The 21346-nt window shown below is 31.7% G+C and overlaps 1 protein-coding gene and 1 long non-coding RNA gene across 6 annotated transcripts in view; both read right to left on the bottom strand.

Annotated features, from left to right (window-relative positions):
* LRP1 (LDL receptor protein 1) overlaps positions 1 to 21346 on the bottom strand; it is a 253189-nt gene that overhangs the window by 202417 nt on the left and 29426 nt on the right. For 2 of the 4 annotated variants that reach the window (XM_076456983.1, XM_076456986.1), the window contains exons 6-8: positions 20551 to 20568; positions 16116 to 16238; positions 14102 to 14256 (exon numbers count right to left, since the gene is read on the bottom strand). In XM_076456983.1, the coding sequence (XP_076313098.1) occupies positions 14102 to 14256; positions 16116 to 16238; positions 20551 to 20568 (296 nt within the window). Of the gene's footprint in view, positions 1 to 2034; positions 2054 to 14101; positions 14257 to 16115; positions 16239 to 20550; positions 20569 to 21346 lie in introns of those variants that run through there. The other 2 variants (XM_076456984.1, XM_076456985.1) reach the window with 2 other exon arrangements.
* LOC143226233 (uncharacterized) lies at positions 2703 to 3788 on the bottom strand. 2 transcript variants are annotated; one of them, XR_013014424.1, is made up of 3 exons: positions 3652 to 3788; positions 3302 to 3377; positions 2703 to 3046 (listed from the first exon to the last, which is right to left on the bottom strand). It is a non-coding gene; the product is annotated as an uncharacterized LOC143226233 (long non-coding RNA). The 2 variants fall into 2 exon arrangements; XR_013014423.1 differs by having other exon boundaries at positions 3309 to 3377.

The following is a 21346-nucleotide window of genomic DNA, read 5'->3' as shown; positions in this document are numbered from 1 at the left end:
TTTTGTAAAGAGATATATGTCATATTAAAAGATATAGTGTGGAAACCCTGATGGTTACTTGTTTGTTGTAATTCACTAACCACATTATGATGAAATCAGAATATTCTATACTGCTGTTATGAAATGGTCATAAGTAATTTCAAACAAACTGACTGGCATTTAAAACAAAATAAATGTCAAGTGACTGACCAGTCAGGTGATTTGATATACAAATGCATTCTATTGTAGTTCTTCTCCAAAAGAAGGTCATTTGATAACAAAGATCTTGAAGCCCAATAAGTGGTCAGAAAAGGTTTATTAACCCCTTACTTACCAGGACCATTTTTTATTACTGAGAGAGCAAAATCACATCTGAGAAATGAAAAAATAGATAATTTACCTTTTATTGGTTTTCAGATTTTAGTTTTTTAATACTATTGTAACATCCAATTAGTTGTGCAAAACTGCATTATTTAAAAATGTTTGATGACAAATTTAATAAAAACAATTTCAAAATATGTTAGGGATTATAAATAAGCACCTCTAATGGGGGGGATTCCTTGCATTTGAACAATGGTTGTGCCATCTAAACCTTTTTCTAGTCTCTTTCCTTTATAAAACAGTGTCTGGACATGTTAAACCTCAGTTGCAAAATTTTTAGCCAATCCTAGTTAAAGGTATCAATTTTAGTACCATGTTATTCCAATCGTTGTACCTCACGTTTTACAAATCATACAAAAATCTTCTTTGGATCTATGTGACTTAATATTTTTCTATAGTAATTTAAATCATGCTATATTGTATATCCAATTATGGTAATAACTATATTGAAAAATTAACTCAAAATACATATATTTTCAGGAAAGATGATAATCCATAAAAGTTAGGGTTAGGTCTATTGCATGATGAGTACATGGTCTTTACATGGATTAGGCTTAGTGCTCTGAACTGAGAGTTTATGATTTATTTATATTCTTTTGCATTTAAATTAGCACTTTTATGTTCAGTAATGTTGGGATTTTTATATTTAGTTCATAATAAATTTATTATTTAGAATATGATAACATACTACTAATACCACTTTCATAGTTTTAGGCTTATTGTAAATATTTTATATTTTTCTTTCTCATTATCATTACTTAGTAAGGCCCACATTTCTGTTGTTGATGTTTTATTATTAAAACATGCCAACTGATATGTAAAAAGTTTATTCTGATATTCTGCAAAGGCTGCAAAAAATAAAGTTATACAAAGGTATATAAAAATTACAAGTCAAGGTAACATATATATACAAGGAACATCAATGTATGGATAAACAATATCAAATTGTTGTAAGTTATGCACTGAGAGGAACATATATGGTTGTATACAAATTCTGCTTACATGCAAAAATAAATATGAAGAAAAAAGCTACAGTGAGATATTATAATCACATCAGTTTATATATTAATATACAAAATATACATTTGTTCACTGCTCATGAATGTGTTAATGAAGACTTTATACATATTTAAACAAATGCAAAAATAAGCTAATAACTGTTACCAAACAATTATCTGAAAATGAATAAGTCAAATGGTACATTATTCAGTAAAATATTGATAATTTCATACATAATTATTGAGCAGAAACAAAAACATGAAATATGATAAAAATAATAAAACTGAGCACAGCAATGTATAATAAATACAATTCAATGGAGTTAAAAATTTAATTTGTGCTCTTGCAAAAATATTTGTTGAAATATTTTCATTATTTCATGGCTGATAAGTGCAACAAGTTTTAAAACACTAATTAACAAATATAATTGTATTTAAAACAAGCATAAATATTGAAGCATAAGTGCTGAGTAAAAGTGTAAAAAAAAGTGTTATAAACACCAAACCTCTCCGAAAGAAATTTTAGATTTTAAGAAAATGAAAGAATGGCCAACAAAAAGAATCAGACTAAGTTTTACTTTTCTTTCTAATCATAACATATTGACTACATTTGGTAGAAGGAAAAGTTAATCTTTTTGAAGAGTCTTCAAAGTATGGTACTCTTCAAAGTACTTACAGAGAGATGAATCTTTCACTGCTTACAAGTCTACTTGATTAAACCTGTGTGGAGGTATAATCTGCAACTTTTTTCTTTCTTCAACAAATTGAAAATGCTTCTCAGGTGAGTGAGAGCCATTATTGTGCATCTATCAGAACAGGTGAATGGATACTTGATAAAAAGGAAGGCCATTCTTTATTTCGAATTAATGGTTTCATGAGAGATTCAAATAATTGTAAATGGAAGACCTTCTGTTTGTATTTGGCATTTTTAGTTACCTGTTTGGAAAGAACAAAAGAATTAACAACAGATAGAAGTAAGCAACAGCTAGGAAGTTTTCTCTGGAAAATATTGTAGAAAACCAGGGAACATGAAGTGAAGGAGTGGTAGACTACTAATTTATAACAGATGGTAAGTTATGTCTATAGAAATAGTTATATCAAAGAAAGCCAAAATTTCTCCCAGAGTAGCATCACCATATTTCAGCAGTTTCTTCTTCATCCTGACATCATTGTTTAAATGTTCCTCCTTCCTGGTGTGCAAAACTGTTTGTTTCTTGAGCAATCTTGGTAACAATCCTTTAAAAAAAACAACAACAAAAAACAGGAGGAGTCTAATAGCTACTTGCTTGATGGGAAACAGGTTCTCTTCAGATGAAGTCCCCCAATAATATGGGCTACTTAGCATTGAAAACTTCCCATTTTCATTCTACACCACAGGCCAGGGACATTTATTTTATCTTGTTGCTGCTGGCTGTTTTGGAAGTTAAAATAGTGCTGGTTGTGGGAAGATCAGTAACCTCAGATTGTTGGTGGTCATGAGGAGAGACTTCTTTCCTTTAAGGTAAGTTGGGCTTTTCAGACAAAAGTGATTCCAGCAATGCTGATTCTTGCTCCTCTCCAGTTTTATCTGTCTTGGCTCTTTTCAATTCAGATGGACTCTCTTCTTCAGAAGAAGAAGCAAAAAACAATGTTAGTCTTTCTTCTGAGGAAAGAATTTTCTTTCTCCTGAGCACTGAAATATCTTCCATCTAAGAAAATGAATATACTATTAATATTCAGCTGACAATGAAAACATAATACATATGCATTTGAATTACTGAGACTGAACATTAAGAATACAATTAACAGACATACATTTTGTTTGTACATGTATGGATACAAGCAAAATTGCAAAATAAAACAAAAACTGATTTGTGTAAGGTACAACTGATGAATCTGATTTACACATTTATCACCAAAAGTAAGCTAAACACTAAATACATGTTATACAAAAAAAAACATACATCTTACTTTGCATGATATCCAAACTGGTGTTGAGAGATACTTTAATCTATCTCTGTATTCTTGATATCCAGGAAACTAAAAATAAATGCAAGAAATTATTATGCTATGTAAGGAGCAGGTGGAACTAATACATACAGACAGCTTATACATAAATCTTAAATGCTTCTGACATTATATTACTGAAAGATATCACTCCATGTATAATGGTGATATATGGGTGCATAAACAAAAAAAAAAAAAAAAACCGATGAAAACTAATTTCAATAACTGAATCTTGTTTAATTATTCATCTTTAGGAATATAACATTTTTGAATATGTATAACTATCATGCATAAAAGTGAATCTTACCTTAGATGAAATCTGAGGTGCTTCAATTTCTTGATTTCAGTGAAGATTTTAGCAAATGACTCGCAACTTGCTGTGTCTGAATTCTCTTGGTAAAGGAAGTTTTTATTCCTGTAAGAGCTTTTTATGTGTGTTAAAACTCAGTGTACAAGTGACAACAATAAAATCCATATGTTGGTTGTGAAACAGACTAAACACATTGTCTCAATAAATAAGAGGAAAATGTAGTATTCTCAAAGTTGGGGTGTTAATATATAGGAAGTTGTGGCATTCTAACAACTGGGGTGTTAATATATTTAAGAGTTTAAATTTTATTTCCAATTCTTGCCTGTAATGTGAGGAATGTGACCTAGAATAAGTGCTGCAGGATCAATTTCTTTAGACTTTATGGTGTTTGTATCCTTTACTTATTCTCTTGTAATGTGATGTATACTGTAACTGGAGTCAGGCAGAGTTATCCAAACTACCTGTACTGCAAACTATTACATAATCACTGGTAGCACAAATTAAAGTTTTGTCTGTACAGGGAACCAACATACAAAAACATGTATTGAAATAAATTTGTTTAAGAGTTCAAAAACATATCTTCAAATACCAAAAAGCTTTCTTACTATCATATCTACAGTAACACTGAAATGCACATGGATTGGACAAAATGAGAGTGAACTCAAACAGGAATGAGAGAGTTTGTGGCAAATGTAAGAAGTAACCCTTACATTTCTTTTCAGCACAATGAAGAAAGGTACGGCTGTTACAAAACAAACTTGAAATAAAAATAATTTATAGAACAAAATTAGATTTTTGTATGTATACACATACACACATATATATATATATACATGAAATCCTTGTTAAAAAATTTAAAACTGACTTGAAACCAAAGGAAAGTACATGGTCATTAAAAATTTTTAAATAAACAAAATTAGCATTTTATGGATGATAAAAAGTTTTAAGATTTTAAAATAATGTACTACAACATAAATAGTTCAAATTTGAAACAAATAAATAACCATGTCTTATAAATACCATTTTCTAATTTAATTTTTCAATATATTAAAGGTGACAATGTAAACAAACTAAATTTATTAAAAGTAGCAGGCTTCATATTTCTTAGACCACATGTATTTGTAAAAGATTTTATGAAGTTTCAAACAATTCACCCACTAGTTTTATTGTTGAAATGAAATATAGCAACCCTTGCATTGGCTACACAAAACGTTAGTAGCTGGTAGTGATCAGCATAAGACTGTCTTAGATGCTAGTAGAAGTTATATATCAACATTGGCATTCTTAAAATAAATCATAGATCTGGGATATTCTTCAATCACAAATGCTTCTAGTTTATCAACACCATTGAAACATGTATTGTCAAGCGTTTTCCTATAGCAACCCACACGAGTTCAATTAAGTTCACATCAAGTAAATAAACAGAACAGTCAATTTGCTCGATACTCTCATCCTTCTGGAGGTTGATGAGCAGCTGAACATGTCAAGATGTAAGAAATCAATGATCAGAAGTAATTTCTGCCCAAAAGTACCTAAATGTGGTAACACTAATTGTTGTGAAGCTGTGACTTTATGCCATATGACATACATATTACCATACAGTAACATATATACATCAATACAGCCACCAACAGTGACTGCTGCCTAAGTCAGTATGCTACAACAGCCACAAAATTTGGATTGGATTTTGTCTGGGCATTGTTCAAACATATACTTGTCTCATATCTTGTTACTATGTGAAATATAATTCATCTGTGAGTACAACATTTGCTCACATGTTGTTTAACCAACTTATATTCTTGACACCACTGAAAATAGTTTGTTCTATGATGATGAATTAGAAGACCATACAATTTGTCATCTGACATAAAAGCCAACCCTTATAAAATCTGATCCTTGCAAGTTTGTCCCCTGCTCTGAACTGTTGATTCAAGTATGAAGCTGATGCCATCTAGTTACTTTGAGCTTATGTTCGTCAAATAGTAGTTATGTTATGGGACTGTCAACAATGATCAACCACAAAGGTGCACAACTCAAGATTTTGTTAGGGCCAATTTGAATGTGTTTGTAGCATAATATTTCTTCATCCACAAACTTGTTGAGCTGTTTGCACCATTCTGTAATACAATCATACATAATATAACAATGGTTTATGTTGCCAAATGTATGCAACCCAGAAAACCTACTGAGCTTGTAATGGTTATAATATAAGTTAGATACACAGTATGAAAAAAACTGCATTCACTGAAACTAGCTAACAATCTTATGACTGTTTTAGTCTACCTCTGTTGAACCCTGTGTGATGCAATACTGAGTCTATAGCTGCACAGTAACATAGCATTTAAAACTAATGAATGAAACAAGTAATTCTCTTTGGGAGTTCAAAATACTTCCATCAATTTAAAAAGAAACATTCTAAGTTTGTACCTTATAATTTCATGTCATGGATCATACAGAATGAGTTGACAGACCAAATTTGGCCTGCTAGCCATACGTTGTGCATCTCTGGACTACCATGTGCAAATATACAGCAACTGTACTGATTGTTTAAAAGCAAGTCCACATCCTGACAATTACACTTTCAAGATTTGTAGCCATTCTGCAATGACTTATATTTGATAAACTTCAAGGAAAGTACTGCTCTCAAAGTCATCAAAACATACATGTCTTTGTAAGTATCCTGACAAGTTTAACGATCAATCTTGGTCTCCTTACACATTTTGCCATTGTTTTAACTGTTATGAATTTAGAATACACTATACTACCTTCACTTTTAAACCAACACATTTATAAATTTGAAATGTGCAAGCCATATCATATGATAGACCAACTAGACACTTGGTTTTACACAAAAGTTAACTTTGGAGGTGCTATACTGATATTACCTAATAATAATGGTTGAACTTTTTGTAGCTAAAATGTAGAAAGTTGACATTTTCCTAAACTGTTCACAAAAAATCTTTCTCAATTTAAACTTCCCTCTGCTGGCACCAGTTTTTCCTCACCACTAACCTCGATATTCCCACTTATTTCTGCATATTTGCACATGTTAACCACTTCAAGATTGGTCAGATCAAACTAAATGACACCAAAGTGGAAGGATGGTTGGGAAATGTAAGAGAAGTTAAATAACTATTGAAAATATATTTTCAATTTAGGGAAATGTTACCTTTTGATACAATATCTTACCACTTCTCATGAAAAGCTAAAATTCCACAATGAACCAGTGTAAAACTGGTGAGAAGATGATCTTAGATCATTTTCTTTTGGAAGTGCCTAAAAGAAAACTACTGGGTATGAGAAGAAATTAAAATCAACATACCTGTGAGAGACTATACCAGTTGTGAGCCACGTATGCTCTTGACCATTAGTAATGCATTGCCAACAAAGGACAGAAACATGGAAAGATCCTGAAAAAAATTACAGTAATATTGTAATCCCCTGGTATAGAGCAGTTAGGATGTGACAGACTGTAAGTGAGAGTTTCACTCCAATCAACACTTGGCAGCACATAGAACTGTACATCAGGTCCACTATAGGCTCCTCTAACTTTCACCTAAGAAGAGAGGTATTGGAAGAGAAGTTTCACTAACCAGAATCCTGCCCCAATAAGTGCACACCTCCAACACAACCAATACTAGATTCACCAGCAAATAATATCTATCAGATGATAGGAAGGAGTATAGCCCAGGTGGGTGTTCTTCTCTGGTCTAGGGAGCATTAGGAATTTTTCATCTATTTCACAGTAAAAGGAGGGTGCCCAACTTTAAACATGCAGGAATTCATGTTTTATTCAGCTATAAACAATGGGACATCCACCAGGAACCAACATCTAGTAGATGGTAGAAAGAGGGACCACTATTTGAGGTTGCATCTTGAACCCAAAGCCTGGCAGCATTGTAGATTATCATCCACTCTGCAGTAGGAGGAGGTTAGCATTCAAACACATGAAGATATATGTGCTCTTCCATTTCCCACCAACATCCAATCACCAGGAACTGACTGTAAGAAGGAGTGATTCAGCTGGCTGGGAAAACTGCAACATGAAGTGGAGTGCTATATCCAAAACTTGGTGACATCTGGAATTATAAATCAGTTCTGCAACAGGAAGTGCGTCATGCCAACTACACCAGCAGAATGCCACTGACCTAATCTCAATTGGGTGTTATTGTACACATTTAGGAAGACAGGTCTCTATGGTCCAATACCCAGTGGCTAGGAACTGGTAAGTCATAAGGACTCTCATATAAAAGGAAGGAGGAAAATTTATTGGAGAGTCTAGAGAATTGTAGTACTGAAGGCAGTACAATGATTTACTGCAATACCATACTTTGAAAAGCAATGAAAGAGCTAATCAACCAACGCCTGGTAGCATCTGGAATTGTACATCTGGTCTATAGTAAGAAGAGTCTCAAATCTTTGTCTGTCTTACTCATATTAGTCCTTGAGTGTGTAGTCTGAGATGAACGTATTTATGAAACAGAAGTTTATATGCTATGCCTACAAGTTGGCCTGGGGAACACTTCACCTGAACAGTACGTGTAGTATGGCCTGGATATGAATTATAAAATTGTATTTTGAAAGTATAGAGAACACATTAATAGATTCAATCAAACAACACCTGGTGGCATCTGGAAACTGTACAACAGGTCCATAGTAGGAAGAGTACCAACATCACAACCATTTAGCACAACATATGATCACAGGTCATACAGTGTAGATTTAAGACAAAGTGTACCTGGTCAGGCAGCACTCACTAGAGCAGGATCCAAATATACAATAAAGGCCCTTGCAAAGAAAAAGAAAATGAACAAAGTGCTTATCACACATAACTAAACAGTTACAACACTGACAATGTTTCCTGGGTGAAGATGACAATGTGAAGCTAGAGGCAAGGTAAGATGATGGATATGACAGGAAGAAAACATTAAAAGGGAGACAATCATCATCAGGAGAAAATGCCAGACAAATTAAATGCAAAATTCAATCTTGAAGGGTAAAAGGGAAAAATGTCACATGAGAGATGAGAATTTCACAGAAGAAACAAATGAAGTTGGTAACCATGGAAGGGAGCAGCATATATCATAAATCACTGGAGAGCTATGACAAATCAAAAGAGGTGGATGGAATCTGAACAATTATAACAGTGAAAGGTAATCTATGGAAGGAAAAAAGGTGTGAAGGTAAAAGTACCCCTCTCAAGTAGCCAAAATCTTGGACATAAAGAAACAAACAGAGAAAAAGAGAACAAAATGTGATGAACATCAATCAAGAACATATTAGGATGATAATGTTCACATACCAACAACAGCAAAAACAGAGACTTCAGAGAAAAGTGATATAATGAGCATAAAGACAAACATTTCAATGGAGAATGAGAAAAACATGGAGGACCACACAGGAATACTACTCTGAAAGGGAGGCAAGGCAGCAAGGAAAGGAAAAAAATGGAAGGGTCAAAGCAACATGGATAAGACTTGTAACTGGAAAACACAGGTAAAACTGGTGAGCTGATAAATGGCAGTAATGTCATCAATATAGCCCAAAATAGTGAAAACTGACGAGCCTCCTTCAAAAAGTCAAGGCAAATAGGATGGTGTGTGAGAAAGAGTAGTATGGAAAGGACAACAAAACCCTTAAGTCAGATCAAAAGTGTTACATGTACCTGGAAGAAGAAAGAACACTACAGAAAATGAATGAGGCCACATGCAGAAATCATGCTTTTTGGAAGAGGGATCAAGTCATATGTGAAAGTACAGATAGATGATGCACACCAGAATGTAGCCGATACAAGAATATCAGAGATAAAGGAAGAGAAAGGAAAATCATGTATGAGCTGGGCAATATGTAACAAGCAGCAGAACACTACGTAGAGTGGTCTGAAGTATGGCAAGGGCATATGGGAGGAGAAGAATATGAGGATATACGTACAAATACCAACCTGAACAATCCTGACCAACAGCAATAATTGCTCCTGCAAGAGTATGAGGACAGGTGTCCAAAATCAGGAAAGTTGTATGTTGAGAGGAGTAGCAAAAGCATCCAAAACAGGATCCTCCACAGAGCATATAAAATCCAGAGAAGAAGTAGATCTGAAGACTACACTACAAAAAAAATCTTGTTTGGGCAGGATAACCAATGTTAGATCTTGGACATCAGTGTGCCCAACAGACAAAACATAATGTGAGAAACCACATGTTTATATACCGAGAGTTATTTGCCTGGTGATGTACGAGACTATCATAGGAAGATAATAGTGAATAATCCCCAACAGATCCCTAGGAGTCTACAAAAAGTGAAGGAAAGCCTGATGATGAGCAGTAAGTTCTAAGATAGATATGGAGAGATAACTCTGAAAAACACCATCATCCACAAACCTCTTTAATGTTAGGATACAACCCCCATCTAGAAAAACAATCATCTCTAAAAGGTGACATTCTAGATGAGGAAAAGAAACACCCAGAGTAGAACTGTCGAGATACAACCACCAATCAAAGTCAGACCTTTAGGTCAGAGGAAGAATATGAGGGATATCTACAGGATCCCAGATAAGGTACATTGGTATACCACAAAAGAGAGAGAAACTCTCACAGAGTAGGAAAAGGAGGCAATGAGACACTGCATACAAGACATTCCATAGCTCACAACTAAAATGGAGAACGTAAGGCTTGATGGAGAAAGTAATGGAAAATACTCCGAGATGAACCAAAAATATTGTGTGGGCTGAGGAAAAAAATTGCTCCACTTTAACAAATAAACCCATCAAACTAGTGTTACTGAGAAGAAACTAAAGATGTAGAACTGAGATGCTTTGAGAGGAAGTAAAAAGCAGCCATATATCCACAGAATGGTGAAAATAAAAGCACCTGGAATGAATCAGGTGGGCAAAAAAATAAAGACAAGATCTTGAGAAGGAGGGATAGAAATGAGATTATGAGACAATAAATGGAAGTAGATGGCCAGATTTTCTGGAATGACTTTCAAAACTCATGGATTGCCAAACATGGGCAAATTGAAGGAGTCTGGCCTCCATCAGCCCTGACCTGAAGAGAGGTGGTCAGAGTAAGTCAAATACAAGACAAGGTAATAGAATTAGAGTCAAATCCTCACTATGAGAAAAATAATAGCAAGTGCCATAAGTACAAACAGGGAAAATTGGAATAATGATAATCAAAAGCATGATCTTTTCCCTAGTTCCTGGGGGGGGGTCAAGATTTACATCACTTGCACCAGTAGAAATAAGTTGAGAAAAACTTTTTATGAGAAGAGGTAAGATATCACACTGGAAACTGATTATCTCTTAATTATTCTGAGCAACCTGTCAGAGTGTAACTGATATCAATCTAATAAATGGAAATATCAATGTAATAGCTTGCACTGATGGAGTTTCAATCAGGAATATGAATACAAGATATGGTAGTATTCTTTTGACAATTTCTAACAAGCCATGTATTATACTGAACCACCACCACCCTTTTTTTTTTATAAGTTGATAAGTTTACCATTATGTTTATTACTACTGTAAAATAGCTAAGAATAGTGACATTAATGAATTAAATAAAAATTCTTAATCAGTTGTTCTCAGATCATAAACATCTCCTATGTACAAACAAAGTAAACTAAATAACAGTGAGTAAGTGTTACGATATTCTGTACAAAAAAATGGTGAAGTATGAAAACCTTATTTTTAGCACTGTAAGTCCATAAACATATCACTGTGTCACTGTGGAAAAGAAAGTATTGTCATATCTTCCTTCTGAAGATGCCATTCAAGTGGTTCAGAATAAGTTTGTTACAAAATGCTTTAAACCTTAAAGTGAAAAAAATTAGAATTATATCATAAAAAGCATTGATCAGTTGTTAATTTTTATGATTAATCATTTTAAGAGTTAATCACACTGTGAAGTTTTTTTTTATTAAGTTTGTAAACACCATCACTTCCTCTTGCTTTTAAACTCACATGTAGTGGAATAGATGAGTAAACTATCAACATGTGTACATCTCAAGCCACAGCAAAACCTAACATGTGCTGTTATCCACAGAACATGCAACAGTAAACAGTCCTATGTTTGTTATTTAATTATTATGTTCTTTAACCAACACATATAATGAAGAAGATATAATACTTTTACATACCTTACAGACAAACAGAATATCACAAGCAGAATTTCTCTTTAACTGCCTCAACATGTGGTCAGTCTATGTGACCGACCATATGATCTCTTTGTACTCATTTAAAGTATTTTCAGATTTAATACTTCTTTTAATACAGTGTATATCTTCACAAAATTTGGCACTATTTCAGCTAATATTATAATTCTTTAACACACAAAAAGTCATATTTTTTAGTGAAGTATTTTTAATAAAATAAAATAAAGGTTTGTTCACTAGTATATTGAGAATTTGTTTTGAATAGTCTGTGTGAAAAGTAATTTTCATGTTAAAACTAAAAATACTTTTCTTTGTCTCAAAAATCTCCAACTTTCTCAGGGATTACATTTAACATGTTTTTCTAAGTAAAACTTGATAGGTCATCTCTCATTTTCTCTACCATAATCCAAAATGAGATTGGTCAATATGACTGATTTCGTAACCACCAAAAAAAAATCAAAATTACCATTTTTTTTTCTCCAGAATAACTTTGTATTATGCATTGAAACTACATTTGTTTATCCCAAGTAGCTCTAAGTTTGTAACAGTATACATCTGTTTATACTTAAATTTTATTGTTTGATTGCCTATGAACCATGAATAACTATTGTCTGTGCCAAAATAAGTTGTAAATCATTCAGAACACATACAGATCATGTTACGTTGTCAAATTACACTATACACGAGCTACTACAACTAGTACAAGCAGCTGGTGTGCCTTGTTAAACTTTTTTATCATATTATTATTATTATTTATTGTACTTTACCTATTCTTAACTAACCTAAAATATCCCTATTTTCACATTATAGTTACTTTTATAATTAAACATAAAGAATAAACATGAAAAACAAGAAATAAAATACTTAATCAATATTCTTTTTTCTTACTCTGAGTTTGCAGAGAGAGTTAACCTTAATTTTTAAATTACTCATAGTATTGCAGGTTGTAATTTTTATTTTAGTTAATAATGCTCCAAATAATATAAACTAACAACATGCAGAAAGTATACAAATTCCCTTACCTCTCAAAATTTTTTTAGCTTTCCAACTCTGTGACAAGAGTCACTACAAACTTATCCACGCAAATCATTAATTTTTCTCATGGGAAATATGTTGGTACTCTGAGTGCAACTGACATTTAACTGTTTAGAACATAATGTTATATAATATGCCATTTGATAAATGAAAACCTCGAGTTTCTATTGGTTATAAGTTAATGCATAATTCAATTTAGGATAAAAATATTAACAAATTATGAAAGAGAGGAGATGACAGGTAGATGTGGCAAGAAAAATCTGATTTTCTATTTGATAACTTTGTAATCAAACAAAGTTAAACACTATAATAAATGTGGTTTATCTGAGCAATGATGATTTTATAGAGAGTAATTAAGATTTAATTTCATACTTTTTTTTTAAGGAATGGGGGATAAAATAGGAATTATGGCATATTCAGAGTAAATATGTCACACTATGGGCAATTCATAATTTTCTTCAAATACTGTCTTGTATAATTAAGAGCTTAAAACTTGTATACTAATAAATTATAGATTACTAGCTAAGACTTTATCTATTCTAACTGGTATAACATAAAAAAAAAGTAGCAAAATACAATTTTGAATATAAGATACTAAAACTCTGTGGCATTAGGGTTAAGTCAGTAAATCAACCATAAATTTAAAATTCAAGTTGTGGTATCATGTCTAAGGTTTCTTCTTTTGTTTTTAAGATCACACTTATAATTTGTCTGCATGGATATCATTTCTGATGTTAAGAATACCACATTTTATTTACATTCTGATCACCTTTGTCCTAAAAATGTTATTATGCATTACCATACTCATATGGCCAATTTATATCACAAGATGACATACACATAGGTTATAAATACTGAAAGTAATAGATTATTTTATTACTTATATTTTAACTAATGTTTTACCATTATATTTAAAGAATAGAATGTAATAAGTTTATTAAATTTCAGCTAGTTTAAGTACATAAATGATGCTTAAAATATGCTCTATGAATTAGTAATTAATCATATTTCTTTATTAACATGCTGCTATAAAAAAATCTGAATCTTCTTGCGTGTGTGTTAAGATTTCATAAATTTATAAAATTTTAAAGTGTCCACCCTCTTACTACTCATGTATTTATCCAATCTTTCCTTGCACTCTATTAAATTTTGTGCCTCCACCAATCTGGAATGCAGCTCATTTCAAAAGTCAACCACCCTGTGTAAAAATTAATAGCATCTTGGAGAAGAAGAAAAAAAAGAAAGATGTACTCTGACTTACCCAGCATACTGAATTATTTCTGTGATTAAAGTCCAATGATGTTTTTTCAGGCACATTGGTCTTGCTGGCACCTTCTACAAGAGTTCCATTTAGGTAAATATGATAGAGATGATCTGAGTCAGCATATAGAAGGGTTGCAGGCTGATCTTCAGGAACTATAAATAAACATAATTACATGTTGAAAAATAAGACAAGTCCAGAAGTCAAGAATGAAAAGAACACAATTTTGCAGGCATTATTAAGAAAATCAGAAGGATAACCTTTCTATTATAAAGTAATATAAATTTAAGGATATTATAGCCTTCAAATGACTGGTGTAGTGATAGTAAATAAAAAGATCTAAGTATTAGATAATGTAAAAACAAACATCAAAGATAGATTTTTAATGGTAAAAATAACATAAAAATAATAATAAATGGATAAATTAAAATCTATTAACAATAATTATATTAGCTGAATCTTAGAAGCTTGTGACAGTATGCCAAGCTTCATAACCTTCAAGCAGTTCAAGTCACTAGTTTAGAATTGAACTAGGATTTCTTAGGGGAAGAAAACATTTAAATCTAGCAAAATGTTTGCTTCTACAATTAACATAGCAAAGTTTTTGGTACTGTTAGACACCAAACAGTGAAATACACAGACGTATACATTAAATAAGAGCTATTTTAATTCAGCAATTTTACAAAATATGAATCTATTCAAATAATACATTTGATTTTTTTCTGTCCAGAACTCCTCACAAATTTCTTGGTCAAACATGCTACAAATCTTATATTGTTAGAAAGAAGTTTGTCCAAGGAGTCAGAATTGTATGTTGGCTTTCATTTCAGAATTACTTTACCTGTTTTATGCTCAGCCAAACTTTTCACTGCAATGAGCATAATACACGATGGAACAATATCATTACCATTACATGATATCTGGCTTCATTTTTAATTTTAGTTTGTTTTTTCTTCACTTGTAAGTTATTTCACACAAACACTCAACCCATGTGTAATTTCCTAAGGAATACTAACACTACATTAAATACAATTTCTATGGGTTTTCTCTGCTTATTTAGGTATAAAATGTTCACATGCAATTCATTCAAAACCATATGCTTATCACTTTGTGAGCATGCATTCAGACATTTCTGCACACTGAAACAAGTATGCCCTCACTGCAGCTTCACAATAAATTAGCTTCACTTTGTTTCACAGACTGCTCTGAACACCTTTTGCCTACTTTTTCTTCAGTACAGGTTTTATTCTTCATTTTTGTGAGTTTCTTTGTTTGCACTAATAAAATCATGTCATACATTGAATGTTTATAACTTGTTTCATACTCTGTACACTATTATAAATAACATTACTTTATTGTTTACTTTCTTGTAATTTTATTAAATAAAGTTAACACAAGCTTGTCTGTCCAACTATGTAAAGTTTTTTTCAAATAGACCACAATGTACTGATCTAACATATAATGTGTGCAAGAAAATGTATCTTAAATATCATGATGAAAATAAGGAAAATTCAAACCAAGGGCACAAAAAGAACCACAGATGTTTGGCAGGTTGTAGCTTATATTACAATATAATGTTAATGTAGGTACAATTTCAGTGCAATAGTTTTCCAAAATGAGGGTAAAAACACAGTAAGCATGTCGATACATTTCAGTCTGGCAGTTTTACAAAAGGGAAATGTGATGACAGTTAAAACTAGTTAATTTTCAGAAAAGCTAGTATATATCTGAGCTATCAATTTGAAAGTATAATTTACTTTAAAAGAAATGTGAATCTTCAAAACAAATGTTCAGTTTACAAGAGAATGTAAAACCCAGTTTTCAAGAATAGCATTTCTAGTTGCATATAGAGCACATGAGAGTTTACTACATTACATTTTGTGTAATACATATAAAGAAAATTATGTCATAATGAAATATCTGAGCCCATCACTGTATGAAGTCATTATAGTCCATAACTCTACGCTTTTTTTACCCAAAAATGCAAAGTCCCAACTATACTGTATGAACTTACCATTAATTCCATAGCAGTGTTTTCCTTCCTGATGATAGACACCAACACAGCTACACTCATGAGACCCTGGAGTATTATGGCATATCTGGTCACAAGTTCCTTCAATGTGGCACTCATTAGTATCTGAAAAATTGCACATAGCCTTAACAAAAAAATATTATTTATTAAAGTTCAGAAAAAAGTCTGCTTATGGTTCTGTGGACATTACTTAACACCATAACAGCACAATTAGTACAACCGAGCCCTAGCTGTATTAAACACTTAATGAAGATATTATAAAAGTAACACAAGAAGCTACTATTCTGCTGAATGCAATCTGTTGTTACTAATTTTATGGGTCAATATTATTTTGAATTGTTGGTTTGGTTAAATAATGTAGGACTAAATCTTTTAAGCTGGCCAATCATTGTGAGATATTAAATGGATTAAGGTTTGATATATTAGTAAAAGCATGGATCCCCAACTAATGATGCAGTGCATTTTAATCACTGTAGGTTTCTTTTCTTATGTACTGAAACATGAAATTAACTACTTCCCTGATATGTTACTTTTTGTACATAAATAAAAAAATTTTATCAGAATTTATTAACATTAGCTATTCATTTTTGATATTTCAAGTTAATAAAACTCATTCTGGATAAAAATAAAGGGGAATCCTCAGTAGCAGAAGCACTTGAAATTCTTTTAGGCAGGATTAAAGTAAATTAGTTAGAACTTTTTCCCTTTTTGTTAGCTATGTTTTGTTCACCAGCAATATCAATCATGAGGTAAGTGTGTATCCAATTCAATTTTATTACTCATCAGATCTCTACCAACCTACCCTCAAACTGAAATTCTTTTAAGTAAGATTAGAAAAAAATTAATCTATAAGACTTTTAGTGTGGTCAAATACACCAGTCAAAACTGTAATTAGATCACAAATAAGTCAAGAGATGACAAACCTAAACATTTGTACTTGAAAAACACTATAGCCACTATACCATGGCTAAAAACTGCAACATGAAGAGAAAGAAATAAAAAACAAATATTAAAATCATTATTATAGTTTCAAACTATGCAGCCAATCCTTCTATCAAATACATAATGCTTGTACTTTGTAATGTGTAAATGCATGTGTAATTAAATACTGTAAATCTGTAATTACTTAAAAGCACATGAAGTTGTTTATCACATACCTTACTTCTTTACTTTAACTACAGTGTATGCAGTCAAGTACTGTGTAATTCATTACAGAAGGTTGTATTTTACACATTCAAATTTGCTTTAACTACAGTATAATTAATGTGTAACACACTACTATTTTTATATGCAGTTAAATACTGTGTAGCACACTACAGGAAGTTATATATATACATATATACACACACACATTACATACTTTACTTCTCTGCTTTAACTGCCATATAAACAACTTAATAATAGGTAACACATAACTGTTTTCATTACAGAAAGTTATTTTTTACAAATTCTACTTCATGCTTTAACTACAGTACAAACAATGAGTTACTGTGCAATACACTACTATTTTTACTATGAGAAGTTATATATTACACATCCTACCTCTTTGCTTTAACTACAGTATAAGCAGTTAAATACTGTGTAAGTTTGATGACAATGAGCCTATTTCTTAGAAAATAAATTTTGTACATGGCTTGAATATGTAGTGAAAAAATTATTACAAATGTACAAACTTATGTCATCATGAGGTACATAAGCTTACTTAACATTGCACATTTGCAATAAAGTTTCTGTCACTGCTCTTTCAAGCCATCTCCAAATTTTACTGTGCAAATTCACCAATACGCTTTACAACATGAGCTTCTTTATTACACATTCTACTTTTATGGTTTAATTATAATATAATTAAATCCTGTGTAATCCACTATATTTTCACTCCACGAAGTCACAATCTATGCATTGCATTCTACTTTCCTTCAAGTATTATCAATCAGCTATTTGTATTTAGTGTTGATTATTTATTCCCAGACTACACGGTTAGGAGTAGCATATACATATAATTTAAGGACAACAAAACACCTATTGGTCCAGCTTCGGTATTTCCTGCACTATACTAAATTCTGAAATGAAATATTCAGTGACTGCCCTTATCATTTCAAAACCATATTTGATATTGTTTACTAAATTCCAATTTACCAAATACTTTTCCTAATAATCTCTAACAACTGTGTATAATACAATTCTCACTGGCAAAAGTATATAATTATATTACTAAGTTTATAATCAGCAGGATTATTTGTTACAAATAGTCTGTATGTGAACTATAAATATATGTTTTTGTGTACAAACGTGCTTCTCAAAAGTTTTATGACTTAAAACCATAAGCACTGGACTTCTTGTGACTCAGTAAAAACAAACATGAGTACATATGTGAGTGAGGATACAAGTGTGGATTCAGTGTACCTGGATTTTCAGAAAGTATTGGGCAACGTGCCACATAAAAGACTTGTTCAAAAGTTGTCTCTCTAGGTATTTGAGATAGATTAGCTCACTGGACAGAAAACTGGATGGATGTAAAAAAAAGCAGAAGGTTGTTATAGATGAAGTTCTGTTAAACTGTTGCTCAGTATTAGGACCTTTGTTTTTGAAGGAATGATGAACAAATTATCTACACTTATTGATGACATTAAAGCTGGGTGTTGCTAGCTGTGAGGAGGATGCTATTGCCTTACAAAGGGACTTAGGTTATTTGGAGAGTTGGACAAATAAATGGCAAATGGTTTTTAATTATACAAAAGAAAGGAAATGCAGGTGGGTTGTCATAATTTAAATTAAGAGTATAATTTTGATGGTAATAGCCTTAACAGCATTATAAAAGAAATATATCTTGATGTTCCAGTTTATCAGTCTTTTAGCTATCCAAGTAATAAGCTGTTGCTAGTGGCAGGGCAAATAGTATTTCAAGTTGTATCTACAGAAATACTGAATATAAGTCTAAAAAGGTCACTGTATGACATTGTACAGATCATTGATTAGTTCAATGGTTAGTTCACAATTGGAATTCAGTGTTCAGTCTTTAGTCACCTACCTAAAAAGATGACAATATATTGCTGAAAAGGGTTCAGAGAATGAAATCTTGAATGAAAAGGTTATCATATGAGGATAGGTTAAGACCTCTGAACTTGTTTTCTCTTGATAAAAGAAGAGTTAGCAGAGATCTAATTGAGGTGTTTAAGATAGTCAAGGGAATTAATAGTGTCAGTGCATCATCTTTTTTTACTGTTTAATGGTGAGAATGGTAATACTATGGGACAAATATGAATTTTTGCATATATATAACCAAATTCTACATCAGTGTATTCAACTAGTAGTAAAAAGTGCTAAGTCAAGGATAATTTGACCAAAGTAAATTGCCATTTGTTAAACAACACTCTTTATCAGAGAGCTGCTTACAAGAATCTATTGTGTCAACAACTCACCAAAATTTTGAAGCTTCTGTTAAACTATTTTATTACTTTAGCACAAAGTGTGTGTTTGTGTGTTTTCTTATAGCAAAGCCACATCGAGCTATCTTGTGAGCCCATTGAGGGGAATCGAACCTCTAATTTTAGTACTATAAATCTGTAGACATAATGCTGTACTAGCAGGAGGCTTTAGCACAGAACATAACAATAAAATTCTAGAACTCATGGGCTTTATTTCTATTTTCAGTCTAATATGGCAATCACAGATAGTATTTGTTAATTATCCATTAATTTTTAGACATTCAAGTCAAAGCACAATTGTTTTAACTGTTCCTCATTAATTTACATTAGATTAATACTGAAGAGCACTACTAAAATTATTATTAAAATACTAAATGTAAAAAGAATATTCTTCAGAAGTTTTACAGTCCATAAAATTTTTGTTTTAATAAAAAAAACTTTTCAAATTTCATCCACTCAAATTATCAAGGTAAATCATTGTTAACTTCATTGTGAAAAACAGTCTTAGCAAAATGCAAACTTCCTGTAGCATATTAAACAATGACAAATGAGAAAAACTGGTTGCAATGATTAAACACAAGTAATATTTTTCTACTGGAGCCATGCATCAAATGTCAGCTGCAAACTACATTTGATGTTTAGAGTATATAAATATTTATTATAGGTGTTCTGATGATAGTTCCTAGAAAATGGATGAATAATCCTGAAAAATTACCTTTAAATGTATGTAGATTAAACAGACTTGTTAACTTTTCCCTCCTGTGGTAATGGAAACACTTTTTTTTTTATACATGCAATCAAATAAAAGGCAGAATTAGAAACCAAACTAACTTAAATTAAAGTATAAACAACAAAAAATACATCATAATGCAAACAAATGAGGCAAAAGACTGCAATACAAACAAACATAAGAGCATTAGAAAAAGCAACTGATCACCATTAGATGGCACCCTACTTCAAGCAAGCACTACACAGACAGAAGTAAAGAATACCTGAGGAGAGCTCAGAATCTGCAGACACCAGCACCGTAGAATTATAGGGACAGAGAGGAGATAAAGAAGTAAAAAAATGCATTATATTTAGAAGATACAACAATATATGTGCATACATTTTACACTTCATGGTTCCATTAAACAGTTTGCATAAATCATACAACAGATACTTCACAACCACAGATTCTTTTTCTCAAATAAAAATGCACCATATTTAAGTTTTGCATATAAATCACATACACACAGATTTCTTTTAAACTTACAAAACTATTATATCCGATTAAGAATTGTGTTATCGCAAACACAACAGCAAAGCTTACTGTGTGTTATAAATGAGATACAAACTACTTGTACATGTATTTAAGAGCTACACACCTAAACAATGTTGGTTTTTTTGTTTGAGTCTGTAAAGAACAAAAATTTCAGCTAACTTGAATAAAATAACTAAATCTACATAAGTCAGTCCAATGGGTCAACCCCAGACTGAAGAAGTAAGATTGACTATAATTCCAAATTTACAAAGTATATCTTCATGAAATGTGGCAAATTTATAGTCAACTGTAGAAGTCCATTGTCCACAGAAAAATCAAATATATTGCTAAAATGTTTGTGAAATGCCAAATTCAGTCTCAATCAAACTATGACATGTCAAAATGCTAGGCAATGTTCATGCGAAGAATAAGAATATTTCTTTTCACTTTACAGTTTTAATATTTCAAAAAATTCACATAACCTCTAAAGTCTAATATACAAAAAGAAAGTTTTTTCAGTAAAACTTTACATCTTATGTTATTTT

Source organism: Tachypleus tridentatus, chromosome 9 (genome assembly GCF_004210375.1).
Source record: "Tachypleus tridentatus isolate NWPU-2018 chromosome 9, ASM421037v1, whole genome shotgun sequence".
Taxonomy (NCBI): domain Eukaryota; kingdom Metazoa; phylum Arthropoda; class Merostomata; order Xiphosura; family Limulidae; genus Tachypleus; species Tachypleus tridentatus.
This window is presented reverse-complemented; position numbering and strand designations above follow the sequence as displayed.